Raw genomic sequence first — 24171 nt, forward strand, 5'->3', positions numbered from 1 at the left:
GAACTATCAAATGTTCAGGAGCCATCAATCTGTTTCACTCTAGGACAAAAGGTGATCTGCATGTCTAACACTAACAAAAACTGATGGCATGATTTAAATGGGAGAAGACAAAAGTCACCTGAAAAGAAAATTTTATGTCACTTAGGAAGACGTGAGTTTTAAAAAAGTTTCACAAATTATCATTAAAGTACATATTTTAAAAATCATAAAACTTTCCTCAAAATTCATATGAGTATGGCCCAACATTTATATTGGCTGCTAAAACACTAAATAGTTTAATATATGGCAAATTAGGAAGTAGCTAGGCCTGTTGTAATGCTAACAAAGAATCCTTCTGTTGGGAGAGTTGTGGATGATTAGTAATGGTGAAGGGAGAAAAGTCGTTAGGATAATACAATTCCTGTAGAAAAATTAATTGAATTTCATCTATTATTTCCCAGCTACAGCTACTATATTTAAAATTAAATTACACCAGACATAACCTATCAGTGGTGTGGGTTTCTGTAAGTAAATATCAACTTTTTTGTTTTGGAAAATAAAACTGAAGTGAAAAATGGAACATAGTCATAACAGATACGGGCCTGTATTGAATTAGAGATGTGGAAAGTAGTAAATCCAGAGTATTATTTCCTCTCCCTCACTCCCACTCATTCTTAAATATTTCTATCACCTTCTACCTGACTTTAGAAGAAAAAAATAAAATAAACTTTTTTAAACATGTATACAGGCAGTTGTAACTGAGTTCCTTAAAAACACATGTCATTATCAAGGTCAGGTAGGCTGGTCATTCTCTGGGAAAATCATTCCATCATCACTTGGTTGCATTTGAAGGAAGCACAGGGAGTCAGCTTCTAAATTAAAATTTTTTATTGGCAGATCAAAATCAGTGGGGTTTTTTGTGGTTATTTTGTCCACAGGCATATCAAGGGGACCTATGGCATTTCTGTTGGGAGCTTGGTTTTATACCAGTGCAGCCTTACAGATTTTTATGGCTTGGATTTATTCGCAAGCATACACAATCAAAGATTTAAGACAGTAATTTAAATTGGGATTAGCTTCGTCTGAAGGAAGTAAAAATCCTTTATTTTGGGGTTAATGAAATGACTACAGAATGAAACATAAATAGAATTCAATCTAAAACTTTGGGGTTTTTTCTGTTTGCTTGATCACGAGTTCATTCAAGCTACAAAGGTTTTGCAGAGTAAAGCGCAGAATGTCGTTCCCAAGGTACCCTTTGATTTTCCTTCTGGCCTGGACTGTTGAAAGAAATCAGTGGGTTTTTTTATTCTTTAATAATAACAAAAGGGGATTTTGCTGGATTTCAGAATTACTCCTAAACCTGCTAGAAATCTCACTCTGTGTTTACAATGGGCTCATGAGAACAGATTCTCTGCTGCAGAGGCAGAAGTTCCACCTGAACATGAGGATGAACTTCTTTATTGTGCAGTGACTGAGCACTGGAACTGATTGCCCAGAGAGGGTGTAGAGTCTCCCTCACTGGAGATATTCCAGAACCATCTGGATGCAATCCTGTGCCGTGTGCTCTGGGATGACCCTGCCTGAGCAGGAGGTTGGACCAGATGACCCACTGCAGTCCCTTCCAACCTGACCCAGTCCATGATTCTGTGATTTGGGTCAGGCATTCTTCATGTTTACCTAAATTTATAAATGTGCCAATGCAATCTCAGTTAGAAGTGAAAGGACAATCCAGGGAGTTTGCTCACAGAAGACATAATCTTTAGTAAGAACAATATTTCTGACGTTTTCTCCATTTTTTCTTTATTCTTCATTCTTCTTTAATTCAATGCTCCACTCGTATACGAAACCTGGGAAAGAACTAGCTTGCCCAAAATCTTGGGGGTTTTTGCCTGCTATGCCAGTTGTCTTAATAAAACTTCAAATTCCACCTACTTAAGATTTAAAAAGATATTTCTGCCATGTTAATCCCACTCTTGTTTTTGCACTATGATTGTCAAACTGCCAAGATCACTCCTTGTCCCTGCTGCGGAGTGTCTAGCAAAGTACAGCTCCTTCCACTGCAAAGTCTTGCCTCAATAAATCCTGTGGTTGAAGCAGGCTCTTCACAAAAAAAAATTCAACTGTTGTGCCAATCTAAAGAGAAACCAGCGTAAACTTATCATACAAGCTACCCCTATACTGCTCTTGTAAGGCCATGGCTTGGTTATACCTGCTCTTAATCTGTAGTTTTGAATTATTAGTGTGTGGTGAGACAGAACCTTTTTAACAGTTGGAGCCCCTAATTAGATGTGTTGTGTCATATCAGGAGTCAGGGGAGGGCAGCTGAGAAGTGGGAGATGCGATCTGGCTGGAAGAGTGCTCAGCTGAAGCTTTTCTCCTTGTTTGATGGTATAACGGTGCCACTGCAAATGGAGAACTGGGACAGTTGTGGAATTTGGAGTGGCCTCTTTGCCTTTTCTTGGCAAGGGAAGATGAAGTGGGAAAACGTCACCTGTAAAGCAGGGGAGAGGGAGAAAACCAACACCCAACAACCAGAACTAAGATCTCTAGTTGGAATTCAGGTGCAGTTCAAATTACCTCTAACGCTCTGGCTGCTGATTGCTACTATTCATGAAAAGTGGCTTTATTTTAGTTCTGAAATATCCCAGGGCAGCTACTCTACCTTGAGTTTTCCCCCTCTGAATCGCTAAAATATTCTCTTTTTTGAATTTTCTCTCTTGACCCTCTCCTCCCAATCGCCTCTCAGCATGTATTTAGCTAAATTCAAAGGAAAAGCGAGGAAGCAGTTTTCAGTCCATGTTTCATGTGGCCAAAGCACTGCTGCAAAGTGTCTTCTTTCAATTTTGGGAGGAGTCAGCTATGGAGGAAGGTTAGTTGGCTGAAGGGTAGGTAATATGCCAAAGAGCAACTCAAAGGCATAGTGACAATTTTTATCTGACTTCTTTTCAATTCATTGCATCCACTTCTGGATGCCCAGGTCCTGTTAAGCAATCTTGTGGCAATCAGCTCGTATTCTTTCCCTGGTAGGTGAATGTCAGGCTGAGCCTGTTTCCGATTCAAACAATGCTGCCACGATCTGTGCCCTTGCTGTCTGGGGGTGTGCAGTGGGCACAGCACTTGTGCCTACACCCTGTCCCATCTGGGCAGCTCGACGAGAGGGGACGGGACAGGTGCAGCCACCTTACCTTTGTAGCCTGTTACCTGCTACCTGGGCTCCTCAGCTGCTGACCTCAGCTTTCAGAATCAACTCTGACATGATCCCTGGTTAGGCAATACACTGCTGGGATGATTCATAGAACCTGACATTTTATGGGGCTCTCCCCGTGCTGTATTTCCATGCTGGAGATAGTGAAGATCATAGTGCTGGGCCTCAGCAGTTGTGCTGATAAGGTCTTAGTCAAGAATGACCCTTTTTTTTTTCTTTTTATTTAACCGAGTTCCCTTCTTTGTCTGAAACAACTGAGTTGAGCTTCAAGTTACAGTGATATTTACCTATTCATTGAGAAGGGAAGAGCTTGATTACAGTTACGATCCTGCTTGCTTGAACTGGTATTTAAGGCTATATTTCTTTCTCCTTCCTGATTTTTAAGAGATGTTCAATTTACTGTTACTTGTAATCCTCAATTGAAGTTTTAGTGGAGTCCTAGATCAACAGAGACGTGCTTTCAAATGGGCAGTGTGAGTTATAAATCCTGCATTAGCAATGAGCTACTCTGCCCTAGGAAAATACCCATTGCTTTCATTGCCCTTTAATGGCTTTCTTATGTCAGCCATTGAATCCCATCTATCTAAATCCCATGTGTATTTTAAATCAGATGTACTTTGAGGGGCTTAGCAATAGTAATATTAATCACTCACGTGGTGCTGACAATATGTAATGATTTGAGTAGTGCATCCTTTGATGCTGTGTAGTGTTAACGATAGCAATAATGAGCTTTGCAGTTGACCACATCATTTGCCTTGAAGGATCATTTCAGATAACAAAAACCAGAGGTTTGTTGTGCAAGCCCTGGTTGCTCACACGCACAAGCAGTGTTTTTCTTCCCAATAGAGAAGTTATTTATTGCTAGGAGACAGTGGTTTCTCCTATCCCAGGGATATGTTGTTGATAATGCCTGTAGAAAGCCCCACATTTCCAGACACATACTGTGAATAATCAAAATCTGAGAAATTACTTTCTTGTGAGCCAGGTGTAAAATTACAATGGGAAATACAAATGCAAGTGGCTGTATAATACTCTGGGTTCATTGGTTACAAATGTTTTAAGATCTCTTCTATTTCCCTGTATTTTTATTTGCATCCTCTCACTGGATTGCCTGTGAGCTGCCAGGTAAACCTGCTGCTTAAAATGCTGATTATATGATTAAAATGACTGATATTTTGATATGCCCCATTTTGTGCTTTCTGACTGTATACTGTGTAACCAACACAAGGGTTTGTGCTTAATTATAAGGGAAGCATTAAGTGGCATGTGCTGGCAAAATACCTGCTCCATGGTTTTTCATTAGTATGTTTCTTGTGTGTTCTTTTGAAGCCTCAAATAATAACAATTCTGAGTAGTTGTAATGCTCCTTTACGAATAACCTTACAGCTCCTCAGAAGTTATCAAAAAAACTCTCCACCCACCAGCACTGGGTTATGACTGAGCCTGGTTAATAGATTGGCTGTGATCTCGAGTAGCTACCATAAGATGGAATATCTGGAATATAGTTCAGTAACCTGAACTGGAAAATTAAAGAGAGATTGCAGCTGTGTGATGGGTGAGATTGGAAAGACTGTTATTATAAGAATCCTGTTCTGCCCATATTGCTGCAGGAACTGCTCCTGGATCTTCTGTAGTAATATGTTCTATGAAACACCCTTAGAAACAATCAGGTCTACCCAGCATCAGCACTGATACTTAGGAGTTAACATCAGTAGGAGCTTACTGGCTAAAATCCAGTTTCTCTGGCAATGCATTGCTCTGGAAAGTGGAAGGGCTCAACTTTGTATCAGATTAAGCTGAGTTAAAGTAGATTGAGGCTTAAGGGTTTTTCCATCAGAATGTAAAATATTAAAGATAGGCAATTTTACCTTGTCTTTGTATTATTTAATTTCTATTATTGATTCAATTTTAAGCTGAATTCTAATAATTCCTGTTATTTACTGCACTAGCACTTCAATTTAGCCAAGAGAACACTACGAATCTAACATGTTTCTGTGTCTGCCTAAAATCCAGATTTCATTTGGTACTTTTTATTTCTTTATTTACGTTTCTTTGCTAGAACGTGGGCATTTGTATTATGACCTTTTTGTTTTTCAGCACCTCCCAGATGGCTCTGCCCCAAGTGCACATGCTGAATTTTATCTTCTGCCAGATCCTTATGAGGTCAGTCGAAGGAAAACAAGAACAGCTCCAAAAAGCTCTGACCCTACTTACAATGAAATTGTGAGTACCATTCACTTTCTTCCACCATTTGTTATTTCACAGAATCACAGAATGGGTCAGGTTGGAAGGGACCACAGTGGATAATCTGGTCCCACCTCCCTCCCTCAAACAGGGGCATCCCAGACCACGTTGCACAGGATTGTGTCCAGATAGTTCTTGAGTATGTCCAGTGAGGGAGACTCCACAACATCTCTGGGCAACTGGTTCCTGTGCATGGTCACCCACACAGTACAGAAGTTCTTCCTCATGCTCAGGTAGAATTTTCCATGCATCAGTTTCTGCCCCTTGCCTCTTGTCCTGTTGCTCAGCACCCCCGAGCAGAGCCTGGTCCATCCTCTGACACCTCCCTTCAGATACTGAGAGCATTGATGAGGTCCCCTCGTGAACAGCTTGTTGTCCACCATGACCCCCAGGTTCTTCTCTGCAGAGCTGCTTCCCAGCAGGTCAGCCCCCAGCCTGTGCTGGTGCAACTTGTTTGATTTTCTTTGCCCACTCTTGAAATAAAATTATAACAGTACAGCCTTTAGAGCTGCTGCAATGAAGGTGATCAGAAAGAAGGAATGTATCATAAGCTGAACCACAAGTGGGCAGAACCATGGACTGTGCATCTTTCTCAGAAGTGGAACAGTCTCTTTTATGTCTCTCTCTTCAGGAAAACAGTTGGATTTTTCACACTGCTCTATCTTACCCATAACCACACGTTAGCCAAATGAGACCAAGCATCATTGCACCATAACCTAGTCAGTTTTGAATGCAGCTTTGTACAATAGCATGAAAAGTACTAATTGAATGGATGCTGTTATTCAAATTCACATTTGAAAATTGGTTGTCACTGTCCTAAGTGATAACACAAGAATAAATAGCCAGATTCTTTTTATGTAAAAATACTAGCAGTTCACAGCTATATATATGATTATTTCACACACCACTGAAGTGCTCAAGCCTCTGGGGTGAAAGGAAATGTTTTTATGGAGAAACATTTATAACAGAATAGGAAGTGGCATAAACTGTGTTCATTTGTAAGGCTAGATGAGATTGAAACAGTAGGCGGGATTGGAGATTATAATTATTACATATAATAAATCTCCTAAAGATCTCAAAGCAATTTACAAATGCTCTTTCAGCAGGCTATAAAGTAGAACGCATGGAAAATATTACCACTCCACCCTGTTTCATAGATAAGATATGATGAAGCTTAGGTTAGTCAGCAGAGTCTGAGTCCTTATCTCCTAGTTTCCCAGTCCTGGAGTTTTAATATTTCTCTTTTCCCACATCTATGTGATTACAAAACTTACCTACTTACACTGATGACTTCCAGTGCTTCTGTAAGAAGGCTCCCTGAGTACTAGGGCTACTCACAGCTGAGACAAATTTCCCTCCCTACAGTACTGCAGTGGAATACCAAGGAACTAGGCTTTATTTTTTTGTTATTTCTTTCTTCCTTTGCAATCAAAGAGAGAGTGGAATGAGTCCAATTAACCTGTCTAAAGAAATTCCTTTACATTTGAAGGATATTTAGAGCAAAGAAATACAATTGGATGTATCATAACATTTGTTGTAAAGTGTCCAAGATGGACTATAGATAAGAACCAATGAGCAACACAAGAAGACAATTACTTTCAAATCATTATTAGATCAATTTGAATACAGGAAAATCCAAAATCCTGTCTGCAGTCAGACAGTAATCACAGGGAGGAGATTTAGTTGTGGTTAAGGAGTGTTCCACTGCTGTTAAAAGAAATTCCATGAAAACTTTAATATCCTTAATCAAAATTAGAGCTTTCTTCACAGATGCTCAATCTTTTTCACCAGGAACTCCTAATCGCAGTGGGGACATATGGTTCCCTTGAACTTGGACATTTCAAACCCAATGCCTGTGCTGTTAGCAGCTCTGTTCTCCCATATGTGATGTCATTCTGTATGCATTTTCTGTCCAAGGCTGGTAGACTGAGGCAAAAGCTGCCCCAGGGAAGAAAACCTACTAAAAATATAAGTCAGCTGTCTTTTAGGTTAGTTACTGTCCAAAACACTGTGCACAGAAATGTACTAGCCTTTTTTATGAGTTCATAAGATTTTATTAAAGCCAAGTGGCTGGAAGGAAGCTGTGTATTAATTTCTTTCTTTGTTCGAGACTGAGAAAAATCTGAAATGTGCTTCTCTTGGGTATTTCTGATTTTAGTTTTTTACTTCTATTTCTTATGACTGCCTACAGCAAATTATCAACCTTGCAAAAGTGCTTTTTATGTTTGATTTTTATTCATGTGTGTGAGAGTGAAGATGTGAAAGTCCAGGAGGACTGACAATAAAATGTTTTGGAGTTGCTTTTAACAAGAACTCCTTTTTTTTCTCTTGTTCCCTTATTTGGATTTTGGAGTTTGTGGCATTCACACTGGTATAACATTGCATTAAAAAATAATGGTTGAGAAAAAGAGTAGGTTCACAGAAAAATGGAATGCAAAGAGAAAATTAATAACATACCTGTTACATTAAAGAATAAAAAGGTCTTCGGAGGTTTCAGAGTAGTTTAGTGAAAATGAAGTTAAAAGAAAGAATTGAAAATAAACCTGAATGACTTAATTTTAAACTCTTGCCAAGAGAAGCCATGATGACCAGATCCAGCTGCAGTGGGTTCTTGCTCCTATGTGTAACTTTTGCCCTGAGAAATGCTTCAGGGTTCTTGGTTGTCCTCTCCTGAGTGCCTGCCTGCAAGCACAGACATGGAATGAGCAAAGCTACAAGGCAAGGCAGAGTGTACATTCCACAACGAGAGGGCACTCTCTCTGTCCTGCCCTTTGGGTACAGCCAGATGTGAGCACACAGACCTGGACCACATCAATATGTTGGAGCTGAGGGGGAGCTGACCTGGAGCAGCCTGAACAGCCCCAGCAAGTCTGATGGAGAGAGGGAGGAGGGGAACTGCACCAGGAGCCACAGCCACTCCCTCCAGCACCACGCATCAAAGCTAATTTGGATTAATTACCCAAATCTAGGAATTGTGCCATGGCTACCTAAGGAGAAGCAACTGTCCCGCATTTGTGATTAAAATGTCATTAGACTCCTGTAGGTCAACAGTGCTCTCTTTTTGGAGCCAGGAATACTTGAATTCCAGCCCTAACTGTCCCACTGATTTGCTGCATGGACATGTGTTAACTCACCTCCATCTGATCCAGCTGTACAAATGGCAGGTTCTTCCTGTACCATCATTTCAGGATTTAACTGTTGCGGTACGAAGTTCTGGCAGGTGGCATTTGTTTTACCCACGGAGTAATTCAGCTATCTCCAGACCTTCCTTCTGTCCCTACATCCTGATGATATATACCTTGCTCCAGCTGAATTTGCAATACCATTTTAGAAACAGTTTACTGGGATCATTCGAAAACCACCCACCGTGCACTGTAAAGGCCTGTCATTGCTCAAGGCTTTTTTTTATTAACTCCTTTTGGCCAAAGATTGAAGGTTGTTCATTACCCCAGTTCACGCCTGTTGTGATCCACCATACTGAAGATTTCTTAGCTTTTACAGCTTACATGTATACTTTTTGTTGATTTAAAGCAGCAGCTGGTATCTTTAATATATTGGCAAAGAAACAAGGCAGCTTTCTTCGGTAACATTAGCATTGCTTCGTTGTCAGATCGTAGATTTACTCTAAGTTATATTATTACTTACTGTATTTGCCCTTGCTTTTTGGATTTTTTTCATCATTTCAGTTTTATTTCGGTGGGCAAAGGCAACTGGGGAACAGAGAAGCTGGAATTTTTAAATCACGTACAGTTTGGCAAAATAGGCACAGTAAACATCAAAAAACCAAAAAGCACCAGGTGTGACTTTCATGACAGCCATTCCAAACCATGATTTCCAAAGGTTTCTAAATGGAAAAGGAAATGTTGCCCCCGCAAAGATCTTTCTAGTAAAAGACATTTAAAAAGAGTGAGCGGGACAGTTTGTCTTTCCCCCACAGCCCGTGGCAGTAAGTGTTCATCCCCACAGCACCAATTATCCCCTTAAACCAGAGAGCTTGGTGTCCTGTCTGTCGGTGTTTGCTGCCAGAGTTCCCTGGTGTCCTGTCTGTTCCATGCTCCCTGTGAAATCCCTCCAAATTGCAGTGCAGACAAAACCCAACAGGCAGCCTAAGCCAACTTGAGTTGGGTGGGAGAACCAACAGTTTTATGCCTCCTGGGTCCACCCATGATCCTCAGAACCACCTTTCTGTTACCACTCAGTGTGAGGAACATTGCTGGGGATGAGCCTTTACAAACTCTGTCCCTGCCTGAAGGACGTCTCCCACGACTGGTTCTTTCCCTTAGGAGTGGAGGTGCAGTGAGGGCTCGGCAGTTCAGCCCACAGAGCTCTGAGCTAGAGGGGCTCAGTCTGACGTTTCCTTTCCTCAGCAGTGCCTCAGGTACAACCTGCGCTCAGATTGCACGGAAAATCCGAGCAGGTTGTGTGGCAAACACCTTTTAGGCAGTTTCAGTTTCCCGTTCTCCAGAAGTGACAGACTGTCACTGCGTTTGCTGCTTAAACTGCTCAGGGAGATTAAAATTTAAAGCATTCTTCCATTGCAACTAAAACAGCAAAAACATTTCCAGCCACACAAATTTTAGATTGAATGTACTTCTCTTAACAAAGCTTACCTTTCAGGCCTGAACTAGCTGAGAGCATTCTTTCGCATTTTTTCAGCCCACATGCAGTTCACTCAGCAGTTTTTGATTAATGAGGAGACTGAAGCATGGGAGTCTGTTCTGAGTGCAGCTCATTCTTGTTAGCCTATCGCTCCAGATTGGTAGATTTTTTTAAATTCAAAAAATACACCATTAACATTTCATATTCAACCTCAATGTGTTCTCACAGTATCAAGGTAATTTAAAAGATACTTTAAAAACGATAGACCTTAGTACTTTTCTAAAGAGATGCTGAACAACTGTCTCATTTATTTTGAGAAGTATTAACAGCACTTCTGGAGTAATGGAAAAACATAAATTGAGTAACTTCCACTTGCTAAACTGGGTTCAATCTCAGAGGTGTTCCACATCTACAACTTCTACTGAGTGGGTTGAGCATTCTGTCACGTTTAATATTTGATGATTCCATAAAAAAATTCTAGCCTTTTTATAATCATAGAATCATAGAATCAGCTGGGTTAGAAAGGACCTCTGAGACCATCAAGTCCAACCCTTGATCCACTACCATTGTGGTTACTAAAGAATGACACTAAGTACCACTGGATGAGACATCCAGTCTCATCTTAAAAACCTCCAGGGACGGAGAACCCACCACTTCCCTGGGCAGCCCATTCCAATGTCTGATTACCCTCTCTGTAAAGAATTTCTTCCTAATATCCAAATAGGCACATTTGGGTATAGTTAGCATCCAGAATCATTCATGAAATTATTTGCATTAGAGTCAGAGAATCATTAAGTTTGAAAAAGACCTTTAAGATCATCAAGTCCAACCTTAGCACTACCACCATTAAACCATGCCCTCAAGTGCCACATTCACACATTTTTGAACACTTACAAGAATGGTGACTCCACCACTTTCCTGTGTAGTCTGTCCCAATGCTTTACAACCATTTACATGAATAAATTTTTCCTAATATTCTATTTAAACCATCCCTGGCACAACTTGAGGCCATTTCTTCTTGTCATGTCACTTGTTACCTGGGAGAAGAGGCCGACCCCCACCTCACCACAACCTACTGAACACCCCCAGCTCCCTCAGCTGCTCCTCACAGGACTTGTGCTCTAGACCCTTCCCCACCTCTGTTGCCCTTCTCTGGACTTGTTCCAGTGCCTCAATGTCTGATTTTTTTTTTACTATTGAATTAGTAAAATTTATAGACTGTTTTCAAAGGAAAATTCTTATCTCTTTTATGATGTGGGTCTGTTGGATCTAGGACAGTTACAAAATGTTATGGAAGTCTTGGATAGAAGAAATTTTGGGTTTACTTTGAATTGATCTCCTTTTTAATTCTGGTATGTAGCACAAGATTTAATCACAAGTACAGTATTGGGAAAACATTCTGAGGCACTGTGCCTTGATGTGACACACCTTTGTAACACATATGAATGCAACAGAAATTTGCTTTAAGGTGCCAGTAAGGAACACGTAACAAATAAAATATACATAGGTTAAACAAATTGACATCAAAACTGTTTTCCTGTCTTTTTCTGATTTTTGCAGAAGAGCAATACCATTTATCAAAGCATCTGCTCTAGAAAGATATCGAATAATCAGAAAAATCTACACTTTTACAGAATTACCTATCTTATGTTTTCATGCCACTGTCCATAATGAGCGCCCTCCATCTGAATTTCTCCTCCACAAAATCAGACACGTTATGATTCCCTGTGGAACTTAATGGAGGTTGCGATATTTTTTTACATATGAGTTCAAAGCTCTGCTTAAGTTAGAGTTTCAATTTTCAAATGGAAAATTATGTATACTGGGTTTTTTTTCTCAAGCGTCGCGCAACACAGTTTTCAAATTTATTTACAAATGGTAATCAGATTTCACAAGCCTAAGCTGGCAGAATCTCTTTTATATAAACTAGATAAGGTCAAACATATTTCTGAGGTAAATTATCTAAGTGATTTTGGCTCATGGTTAATATTTGACAATTCTGGATGGAAATTTAAAGCAATTATCACAAAGTTGTAATCATCATCCTGATTGAAGTAAGTAATTTGCTTTTCAAACAGGTTAACAAATTTGTATTTTTCTTTCTGTTTCATTGTATATTATTTCAGGTTGTGTATGACAAAGTCACGGAGCTCAAAGGCCATGTATTGAAGCTTGTTGTGAAAAGCAAAGGAACTTTTGTGGGAGCTGTTAACATTCAACTGAGCAGTGTCCAGTTAAATGAAGAAAAGTGGTATCCACTGGGAAATAGTATAATTTAAATGTTCTCTGAGATAATTCACTTATTTGTCCACTAATTTTTCTTTATCCCATTTCCCACGGTACATTTTGTCTCAGTTGCCCTTGAGAATATGCAGTCATCTGCTGACCACGTTTTTTAACATTCCAATCATAAGGCTATTGTCTTAATATTGCTACCATCTTCCTGCAACAGATTCCTGACAGTGTGAGTTTAAGAAATCAGATGCTAAGGACTTGTAGCAGCATGCAGGAAATTCTTACGACAGCAATAAAGATTTTTGGTTATTTCATATTCAACTGGACTGTAAAAATACTGAATTCTGTACACATCAAAGTGTGGGGCCTCATTCCTTGCACATTAATTCCACTGGCTGTGTTGAAACAATGCTGATAATGGTGTAATTTATCAGCAACTGCTGTGACCCCACTGCATGTGATGATTTCACCAGAAAACCATGGGGTGGTTCCCCGGGTGCCAACACATTTCAGATGTCCAACAAATTTCACATTAAATCTTATGCAATCAATAATTTATTTTTTTTAAAAAAGAACTTAAAAGCTTTTGCCATAATGTAACATTCAATCCAGGGTATTCATTTGTCAAGTAAGGTGTAAGGTGTGTAGTTTCTTTTATTCTGACATTCAAGGAGCAGATATAACTGGTGATTTGTGAGAAGAAAGGAGAAGGGAGCAGCTAATGCTCATGAATAAATAGAACATATTGAATGTGAGCTTTCAGTGGGATATTTATTTGAGATCATGATATCTCAGATGCTTGTTCACCAGTCTTACTACATATGCTTACCTCTTATGCTGCATAAGGGATTCAAGTCAATACATGCGTTGAATTGACCTTGGGGCTATAAAATATATCTTTACATATCAAATAATGAACGTGAGTGGTTCCTTTGAGTTCACTGAGGCTAATTATGGGCTCTGTTGTTCAAGGTATTTTTACATAAATTGAGGAAGCACTTAAGCACATCTTTAAACATTTGGCATGTGAGCAGCCATAATGAACTGTCCATTATTGCCAGACTCTTACACGCACTCAGCTGACCATGTATATAGACCTGTCCAGGACCAAGGGCACATTTTTAAGGCACAGGAGAAATGTTGATTTGTGATCTGCTCTGCCGAAAATTTTAAGTTACCATATACTGGGTAAGTCTGACATTTGTCCTACCAGGTGGAAAAGTGGTCAACATAGGGATAATAATGCCAGAAGTGAAGATAATTGCCTTCTTTTCCCAAAGGACACTCAGAAATGAATCTTCAGAAGGTAAAGTTGTATAAAGCTCCTGAAGTGGGACCAGTTATTTAGGAAACAAAATAGACTGGAGTTTTTCTCAGCATCAAACCAATTGACTCTGTCACTTGGCCAGTTTTTATCTTGGAATATTCTCCCCAGGCAATGTGCTGTATTAAGCTTCTCCTCAGTAAGAGGAGGTGGGGGGAACTCTGCTTGAATATTAATGGTATGAGTATATGCAGAGCTGTAAGAAGCTATAAAATATTTACCACATAAAAGGGATATTGGCTGGCACACAGATACAACTACAAAGATCAGTATGCCTAACATTTTAGATTATAGGCTCACCTGAGTGAGAAATCAAGTGCCTTGTCATTCAAGCACAGAAAACACATTGAGGCCAGCTTACAACATTACCAAATTACCTGACCTTACAGGTCAATATTGATTTTAGATTCTTCTTAGTCCACTGTCTTAGTTTCCTTATTATAACTATAATGCAATTTTCTAATAGTGTTATTTCCTGTGACATTTTCTAATGGTTGTTTACCACATACCCTGATTTTCCATCTTAAAGCAATATTAAATAAAATAGCATTAAAATAGCAATAAATAAAAAGAGCATTACAATATAATACCACAACTGTCTGCAAACATAAGCAATATTTTGTTTGGCATTAAAGATAGTTGCAAACATAATGTCCTTTTTTTTAAAAAAAAAAATCATGTTTCAATAAAAAAATCTGCCATTAATTGGGTAGCTACAGTCCTGTGGAAGGTCGACAATACTTCAGCTCTGTAAGGAAGATGGGAAGATTTTGTCTTATGGGCAAGATCTACACTGATAGCTGTTAGGTGAGAAGTAGATCTTAAATCACACAGTTAATCCTTGCTTTTTCTAAAATTCTTCCAGTTCACCTCAAAGCACTGTGCTTCCTATTTCTTGAGTTCACAGTAAGATATATCCTGAGCTCCCTGCTGCTATGAGGAACGTGGCCCTTTACAAATCAGTCCATGAATTTTTTGTCTTTTTTTAGCAGCAGGAGGTTCAAGACTTAGCTAAGAAAAGGTGCCATTATTAGCATATGATTTTTTTATTATTTTAAGAGCTACTTTTTTTCTCAAAACTACTTTTTCAGGTAACAAAATTACAGTGAACATTAAGGAGGAATAGACCAATCAGAAGCTGCCGTTGTTATAAATTCAAAGGGTACATTGTATGTGTAGTTTTTCCTGTTCTCTTGTAAAGATACAATGGTAAGAAATTTTTTTCAATACAATTGAAAATGTCAAGGTAACATGCTCATATCATAAAAATTAACCTTATTTCTCAGAGGCTATATATTAGATTATTATTCTCAGTAATTAATCATAAATTTGAAATTAGCTGAAAATGACATTATTCACTGAATTTTTGAAAATATACATAAAAGTTCAGTATTTATGAATTGTTTCTAAAGAATCATAGAGTCATAGAATGGTTTGGGTTGGAAGGAACCCAAACAGTTCCCAGCTCCCTGCCATGGGCAGGGACACCTTTCACTAGAGCAGGTGGCTCAAAGCCGCATTTAGCCTGATCTTAAACACTTCCAGGGATGGGGAGTCCATAGTATTTCTGGAAATCTGTTCCACTGCTCATCACCCTCTCAGTAAAGGATTTCTTCCTAATATCTAATCTAACCCTGCCTTGTTTCAGTTTAAAGCCATCTCCCACTTTTCCTATTGCTACAGCCTCAACTCTCTCAGCCTGTCTACAGAGCAGAGGTGCTTCATCCCTCTGATCATCTTTATGGCCTCCTCTGGACTCTCTCCAACAGGTGCTCCATCTTTCTTGTGTTGGGGTCCCAGAGCTGGATGCAGGTGGGGTCTCACCTGAGCAGAGCAGACAGGGAAAATCTCCCTCAACCTGCTGGTGGCTGTGCTTTGGATACAGCCAGGATGCTGTTGGCCTTCTGGGATGCCAGGTCATGTTGATATTCTTGTCAACCAACATCCCCAAGAACATCCCCAAGTCTCTCTGAGACTGACCAGCCTGTAGTTCCCTGGGTCTTCCTTATTTCCCTTTTTAAAAATGTGGCTTATGTTTCCCCTTTTCCAGTCAGTGGGAACTTCACTGGCCTGCCATGACTTCTCAAATATGATGGATAGCAGCTTAGCCACTTCCTCAGCCAGTTCCCTCAGGACCTGTGGATGTATCCTGCCAGGTCCCATGGACTTGTGCACCTTCAGATCCCTTAAATGTTCTTGAACGTTCTTCTCCTACAGCAGACAGTTCAATAATAGTGGCAGGGCCAATGTCAGTAGCTGTTACTGATCCGGGTACCACTTACACAAGAAGTCCCGTTATCTTCATAAAATCATTGAGAACGTGTCACTCTGGAAATCAGACCACTGGGTTGTTGCAAACCCAGTAATGCCACTTTATTGAAGCGGGGTGCCATGCCCCAGAACAATTCCTACAGCAGAAAACACCATTAATAGTACCAGACATGGGCAAACAGCGACGCAGATTCAATCTTGATGCCATCTCTGGTCAGCAGCGGAATGTTACGGTAACCTGGAAATGCAATCAGACTTTATTAGTGTGCTAACCACAAGCACAAATGTTACTATGGAGTGCTTTTATGATCTACTATGCAAATAAGGCATAATTTATGATTCTCTCAATTAACTCTTTAAAATAAACTGAAACGATACAGAACCCAAATACCATTTCTATTGTTTTTTTCTCCTCTATGTATGCAGTGTTTCAATTCTGGCATTTTTGGTCACAGAGCGAAAAACTCCAGTGTTTTTCATGATGTGGTATTTTTTCAAACTGAAGACTTTTAGCCCAGTGATATTTAAACATGGGGAAAGCATATATTTTAACATCCAGAGTTATTACATGCTGTATCATTGTTCTGATAGCAAATTAAATAACCTATGAATCAGCAGTGATAGTGCCTCAGAGAAGAACAGTGTTGCAGCAGCAATGCACTGGCCAGCTGAGGCAGAAAAAAAAAGTGTAGTGTGAGAGCTACCATGACATCTTAAATCTGTTAAGGTTTTTCTTTTGCATATGAGTAATTCCTGTTATCAGGGATAATGCATGCCTCAGAAACTGTGTGGTCATCTGGTTGTTGAAGCATTTGGAGAAGCTGTACTTCTCAATTTAAAACATAATTAATTTACCTGCTTGAAAAACAAAACGATCTTGTCTCCAAAACCCCAACCTGTATTGCTTTATATGACTAAATATCTATTATTTCATAATAATAAACAATGTTACTTTTGATTAAAAAACTGTTCTGTGTTTTATCTATGTATATACAACTGCCGTTATTTAATTAAGTCTCTATTTTGAATAAATATTTCCTGGGCTGCAGTTTTCCAACCTAAATGATTCTGTGATTCTGCATAAAAGAATCAAGACATTCCAAACTCAAGTAGATGAGGGTCCCAAAGACATCCAGACATACCTAAAGAAGGATTTTGGAAAGACCTCTAAAATCAACTCCAACCTTTGACCAATCACCACCTTGTCAACCAGGCCAAAGTGCCATGTCCAGTCTGTTCTTAAACACCTCCAGGGATGATGACTCCCCCACCCCCCCAGGCAGCCCATTCCAATGCTTGACCACCCTTTCAGTGAAGAAATTCTCCGTGATGTCCAGCCTGAACTTCCTCTGGTGCAGACTGAGGCCACGTCCTCTTGTCCTGTCATACTACATGAAAGTTCCCCTGGTATCTAAGGTTCAGCTTCTGGGCAGCAGATAGTAAAGCTGGTTCCAGGCAATTTACATTTGAAATCAGTTTTTAGGGCATGCACACAAAATGTGGAAGACTCAGTGTGTTTCCTATCCAAAGATACACTTCAGGGACTAAGACTAATTTCTGAAGACTCTGTTCTAGCCCCTACCTACAAAATATTCCACAAAGTTTCCTGAGAGAAGTAAAGCTTCCTTTTTTTCTTATTGAAATTGCTCCAATTTGCATTAAATAATTAACTGTTCCTGGATCCCATGATAATAACAGTAATAACTGAATTCCTGTCCTGTATTAGTATTCTCCACAGTAGACTCACTGGGACAGGGACTGGTACACGGGACCCCCCACTCTTGCCTTTAACCACCAAGGTAGAGAATTATTCTCAGTTTGAGCCCCTCTAAGTATAACAACATAATCATTGCATGATAAACCAAATTCTGCTTCAGGTGGGCCACAAACATTCCTCCCCAGTGTAGTCTGCTGAGTTCAGAGGCTGCTGCTGGGGAAAGGAAGGCAGGGAGGATACAGATTTGAATCCTTTCAAAAGAAAACGTGGGGGAGGGTGGCAGAGGCACAACTTTGTCCCACTGCCCGTCAAAGGGAAAAGATGTAAGCACTGCTCAGCTTTTGGAAGCAACTTGCCCTCGGGGACATCTCAGGGATATGAATCCTAAGGAAGGAGGGACAGTCCTGTAGTACAGATTAAAGCCGAGTTCTGAAAAGTAAGACTCAAATCTTAGCTCACTCTTCAGCATTTTAGGCAGTTCTACCCTAGGAAATATAGACTGTTGTGACTCCCTCTGCAAGAACATTATTTTCCTGTCTAAAGAGCTTGGGTACCTAAAGCAAAACCATTGTTCCAGACCTGGTTTCAGAGGTCTCAGTGTTAAGCATTGCACTAAATTTTGAAATTATTTATCACTTCACCTCTTAGTAGCATTTTATTTATGCCTCTGGGCAATCCTGATGACAAATTACATTTTCTTTACATTGTGTAAAGTGGTGATTGGGGCCATTTGTTTGGCACCATTTGTAGTTTTTGTACCTACACTGATTTCCTAGCATTTTGTATTATTCCACGCAAAATACTTCCTATAGAATCTGCAAGCTCTTACTTTTCCAAAATATAATCCCTCATTTGTGGCCATAATTAATCATACAGGCACATTGGAGCCAGGAAGAAAAATTGTATATAAAAAAAGCCCAACTCAATTATTTTACAGGCATACGTAAACATCGGTTTCTGATATTTAAATTTGTCTCAGACATTGCAAGTTGTCGGGTTGGTTTTTTTGCATTATCTGGAAAAGTACTAAGAAAAGGAAAGTAAAAGGTTATCAGCGTAAAAATTTATGTTGTAGAAAAACAACTGTGCTCCAAGAGTAATGTCTTTGTTCTTGCGTAACTCCTCAACCTCAACTAAGAATCACAAGCAGCTTTATGACTTTAGAACACAGGGGGAAAAAAGCCATTTAAAATCCTGTTAAGCTTAATAAAAAAGGCGCAGTGCCTGTTGCCAGCTCCAGTGTTTTCCTTCCACGTCTTTATTCACTAATAAAAGCTGTTTGTTTTGTCAGAAATAGCTTTAGAAACCCAGTGTAGTAAACAGCCATTTTACATAAGCCTTTCTCCTTGGCCTACTGACTTCTGTGTGTGCTCTTTATGTGCAACCTATTCATTACAAAAGGTTCCAGGAACTGTTCCAGAAACTCTAGTAAGAAAAATACCATAAATATTTTACCTGATTTATATTCTTTGTTCTCCACTCTGAAAAGTTGCAGATCGGTTACCTGAGGGTTTTTTGGTGGTTTGTTTTGTTTTAATTTGGTTTCTGTTGGGTTTTGAGCCTAACTGAGTAGAAAGTGCATAAAACCGTTGCCTTCATAGCCATTCTGACTAATCCTGCTCCTTGTAATGAATTAAAATATCATCTGAGCAGCTTCTATCTAGAGTGGAATATTGCAGTAGGAATAATTAACTGTCATTAATATTATTTTGATTTCAACATCCTGGATTCACAGGGATTCGCATACTTCAAAAACCAGGGAGTGCCATTTTTACATATAGTTATCCAATCCTCCTTTAGAAAATAGACATAATGCTGCACTCTCTCAATGCTGCTGTAATGATAAAAGCCTGGAATGTCACAGATTTTTTGGAGCTGTTATAGGTGGCTCACATAAAATTGTTACCTGTATTCAGGCTCAGCACAGGTAAAGTGTATTGACCAAGGAATTCATTGTTAACCAGAGAGACCTCATCCTCCACACAGAAGCGTATCATTGCTAGTTCTGGAACTTGGATGTTAAAAGAGAAGGTTTCGTTCCATTTAGGGCACAAAGCTAATGGGAAAAAAAGAAAAGAAAGAGGATTAAAATACAGTTTCATTTTTTCTAGTTAATAACTGAATTATTCTATCTGCTGTCACTAGTCTGAACTGGTGAGGGTTCATTCTTCTTCCCTAGATTTCTGTGCCCATTTAAATAAATGATGAGACTCCCACTGACTGCGGGGGTACATAGATCACATCTTTTGTATAGATTATAGAGTTAAAACTCTCAGTGGGAAGCTCTGAGAATGAAACAAACTTAAACAGCTTGTGACTTCTTTACAGTATATAGGCCAGCCCCTTCCTAAGAATTTGTCATGGATTATCATACTGTAAAACAAAAGCCTAACAAAGTCAATGTCATCTCTTAGAAGAGCAAAATAGCCAGGTTAAGAGCCTCTGCTTAACTTAAATTTTCCTATAGACATATAGGAACTATATGTCTATATAGACATATAGTTTCATGCTTTTGCCGAAGTTTCTCTTTTTACAGTGCTGGAAATGAGGTAGGAGCTAAATAAATTCAGGTAGTAAAACATTTGCTAGACTAGAAATACAAAAAGAGGATGTGGAACAGGAGGGGGTTGCTTTGTCTTGAGCAATGATCATACAGAGAAAAGAAATTCAGGGGCTGATTTAAAACAGCATCCATCTATAAAAAAGGAAATGGAAAAAAATATAGAAGACAGAAGTACAGGAGAAGGAAGATCACAGGCAACTTGTAGTCTGAGACATCAAGAAGATCTATATGATAAAGATAAGGGAGTGCTTGAAGGCAGCTACAAAGAGTACACACTTCACCTGTCAAGCAATTAAGGGACTACTCCTACTAGAAGCTTCATACGAGCTAAGTGATGAAGCTACGGCAGTTTCTTCAGAAAAAAAAGTCTTTAAATATACCAATTAGTGTACTGATTTAGGCTGGTTAATTTGCTTCATATCAACCCTTATGGTGCTATGTTCTGGATCAAAACAGTGTTGATGACACACCAACATTTGAGCTATTGCTGAGCAGGATTTGGACAGTGTCGAGGACCCGTCTTTTTCGTGCTGCAACACACCCTCCCCATCCCAGCGAGCAGGCTGGGGGTACACGAGAAGTTGAGAGGAGACACAGTGGGGACAGCTGACCCCAACTACCCAAGTGATATTCCAGACCATACGGCATCATGCTCGGGAAAAGAAAGCTGGGGGAAGGGAGGAATGGAGGATGTTCAGAGTTACAGTGTCTGCCTTCTCAAGTAACCATAATGCATAACAAAGCCTTGTTTTCCTGGAAATGGCTCTATATCTGCCTGCTCTTGGGAAGTGGGGGATGAATTCTTCATTTTGCTCTGCCTGCATGTGCAGCTTTTGCTTTACCTATTAAACTGTCTTTATCTCAACCCAAGAGTTTTCTTCCATCCAACTGGGGGAGAGTGGGCAAGCAGCTCTGTGGGGCTGTCCAGGGTGACAGTAGGGTATAAAAACAATTCCATCTTCCATTAGGAGAGTGCTCCTAACTAGGAATTTGTGCTTCCAGAACCTACTAATCTACACAAATGGTACATAGAACGAACTTCTGCTACAAATTTTGTGCCAAAAGATTCTAGTCTAGAGAGAAATAATTGAAGTTTCATTAAGTTAATACCAATGCCCTGGGATGCAAAACTGGTAATTCCCTATAAAATACTATTGTGCTTTGTTCACAGTCAAGAGAATCAGACTGATGCTCACCATTGCTTTTTACAACACTAGATTTCTTTTTTGCTTGATCTTCTGGCACACCATAGATTTCTATCTGCACTAAAGGGTCAGCTTTGTTAGTCTTCGACAGGCTGCTGGGTGGTAACTGATGACCACTGATGAGCTGGAAAATTAAAGTTGTAATGGATTGAAATAACTCTAAGAATCAATTATATATAGTAGCCAAATAGTAGCCAGAGTAGAAATAGCTGTTTTCATAAGAAACTACTGTAAATAGCATATACCAGCCATAAACTCTTCTAAAAATATATATTAAACACAAGGAAATCAAGAATATGATCCTTCCCATTTAATTTTTTTGTACTTTCATGGAATCATAATGGTTTGGCTTGGAAGAGACCTTTAAAGGTCATTTAGTCCAACCCCCCCTGCAACGAACAGGGACATTTTCAACTAGATCAGGTTGCTCAGAGCCCCGTCCAATCTGATCTTAAATGTTGACAAGGACAAGGCACCTACCACTTCTTTGGGCAACCTGTTCCAGTGTTTTTCCACCCTCATTGTTAAAAAAAAAAAAAATCTGATATCATGCTCTAAATAATAATTTTCAGGTTTAAATTTTGATTCAATAGCTAGACATAAATATTATATTTTGTTAACATGCAAAATAATAATGTTGGAGGAATCAGTTTCATGATTTCTGTGCATTTTCTGATACCAAGCTCTTGAATTCCAATTTGTGTCTGGTGGACCAGCATTAACACCCATGGTGACATCAGCATTGTGTTACAGGGTATGTAGCAGACTGCCTCACCTATGTTCCTTCTCTTGCATAGTAATACATAAAACCTCTGCATTTAGTAAGCTCCCTGATGTTTTTCTCCTTAATTTAGTTAGCTACCTAGAAATTTTGCCTCAGACTGCCCTGTAATCTGGCACCCAGCCTAAGAAAGGATTCATGAAAGTCACAACTTTCATTGTGTGCTTTCTACCTGTATTTCAGGACACCTAGGAGAGAATAACCATCTGTGCATAATCTGCTTTTTAGAAATCGATGTATGGAATGTATCAATAGAGAGATACAACCCTGCAAGCCTTGGTGAAAGATATGACTCCTGATCCTGGCATCGGGACTAAGCATCAAAACTCGTGACAGAGATTCTTATTCCCCTGTCAACAACCAGAAAATCAAACCCCACAAATTCCACCTTTTGCTTAAATATTTTCTGTAACACCTTGCTCCAAGAAAACTTCTAGCCTGACATATTGAGGAGCAGTGGCTTAGCACACACTGATGCTGTCCCCTTTCTTCCTAAAAAGTAGCTACTACCTTTGCTAGAAAACTTTGCAATCACTCATGGGGTGCCCACTTAGATCCTGGGGAGGTTCCTTGCCATGTCCTGAATGTCATGATGAAAATGCAGCCCCACTGGCCAAGGCCTGCATCACACTCCTACCTCACTGCTAGACCCAGTCTAAGTCCCCCATGGGGTGGGAAAAGAGTGAGCTCTTTCCAGCACACAGTGATCTAGATCCATAAATCCAATTAATTTTTGAGACCCAAGGTGAAGCAGACACACAGAGAGTAGTAAAAAATGTTGGGCTCAGTAGTCTCCTTATGAAGCACCTTGAATATCTGTATTTGTCCTTCAAGGGCTATATGTTTCTTGTTGATGGGAATTGTGGTACATAAGCTTAAGAGGGATGTTGAATTCTGTAAAATCAGGCCCTCTGTGATTTTTCTGTTCAATTCTGTTCTTCATTGATTGATTCATTCCCAGTCATTCTGAGAGATTTGGCCCCTATATGTTTTATATCTTTGCCTTCTGTTAAGTGATTTCTCTACTCATCAAGGTAGTAACTCTTTCTCAGCAGAAACCGCTTCTCCTTCGACTCCTGCTCCTGATTCTTTCTGTCTTCAACCACCATTTCCTGGGTTTTGCTGCTGACTCTGTGAATGGAGCTCCCTGTCCCCTGCAGTCCCTCAGCAGGTGGGATGCCATTGCTCCTCTGTAGCCTGCACCACCCAGCCTGTAATCTCAGCCTGTGCCCTCAGCCTAAAAAGCTGCCTTTCTCTTTTCCAGCTTCTCTCACACTCAGGCATTTACTTCCCATTGTCAAGGAATTTGTCTGTCTCCTGCATTACAACTGGGGAGTTCTGCTCATCTTAATTAATTCCTGCTTTATACAAATAAGGGCTAAAATAATTGAGGTATTTGCCTGGCTGCTTGAAATCATTCAGCAATGTCTATTCACAATTGGTATGCTCACTGTCAGGACACTAAAATGGTCTTGATTAGGTTCATGCATTATGTAAGTACTTCATAATTGTTATTAACTAATGTTTTATCTCCACTCTTTATTTCTCTGAAAGAAACAAAATACCAATTATACACTAATTTTATGCTAATTAAATGGCATTTATGCAAGTAGTGTACTGTGTAATCAGAAATATCAATTTTTCATTGGGAAAAGGTAGTTTTCTAGCCAGTGAACAATTATAAAACATCTACTTGACCTCAAAAAAAGGGTTTTTCTAACCCATTATTTGTAAATGACATGTATTTCTAATATTTTTAGAATATTTTAATTTGGGAGAAGTAGAAATAATTCAAAGGCTTATTAATTCATCCCTCTTCACACTTATTTATATTATTCTAGGATGATAAATAGTCTTTCATGTATGAACAGGAAGATAATGAAACTTAAAAGAAGCATAAAGCTTCCTATCGTATCTTTAAATATTACTATTTGTCAGTTAACATTATAACAGTACGTATGGTATTATTAATAATTAAAGGAAAAAAAACACCAAAAAGGCACATTTGATTTCTGAGTTTTCAGAGTTCAGTCTCCACAAGCACAACC

At 39.4% G+C, this 24171-nt stretch overlaps 2 protein-coding genes across 3 annotated transcripts in view; one reads left to right on the plus strand and one right to left on the minus strand.

The window, feature by feature from the left end:
* The window catches only part of PIK3C2G (phosphatidylinositol-4-phosphate 3-kinase catalytic subunit type 2 gamma), a 206943-nt gene extending 194191 nt beyond the window's left edge, over positions 1–12752 (plus strand). The window contains exons 31-32 of the mRNA XM_027699722.1: positions 5282–5407; positions 12154–12752. Coding sequence (XP_027555523.1) covers positions 5282–5407; positions 12154–12306 — 279 coding nt within the window. The 3' untranslated portion in view covers positions 12307–12752. The remainder of the gene's footprint in view (positions 1–5281; positions 5408–12153) is intronic.
* Positions 12753–15920: 3168 nt separating this feature from the next.
* The window catches only part of PLCZ1 (phospholipase C zeta 1), a 47466-nt gene continuing 39215 nt past the window's right edge, over positions 15921–24171 (minus strand). For both annotated transcript variants that reach the window (XM_027699719.1, XM_027699718.1), the window contains 3 exons: positions 21334–21466; positions 19481–19630; positions 15921–16095 (listed from right to left, as the gene is read on the minus strand). In XM_027699719.1, the coding sequence (XP_027555520.1) occupies positions 16013–16095; positions 19481–19630; positions 21334–21466 (366 nt within the window). In that variant the 3' untranslated portion in view covers positions 15921–16012. The remainder of the gene's footprint in view (positions 16096–19480; positions 19631–21333; positions 21467–24171) is intronic.

The sequence above is a fragment of the Neopelma chrysocephalum genome, unplaced genomic scaffold (genome assembly GCF_003984885.1).
Source record: "Neopelma chrysocephalum unplaced genomic scaffold, ASM398488v2 Primary Assembly neopelma1_139, whole genome shotgun sequence".
Taxonomy (NCBI): domain Eukaryota; kingdom Metazoa; phylum Chordata; class Aves; order Passeriformes; family Pipridae; genus Neopelma; species Neopelma chrysocephalum.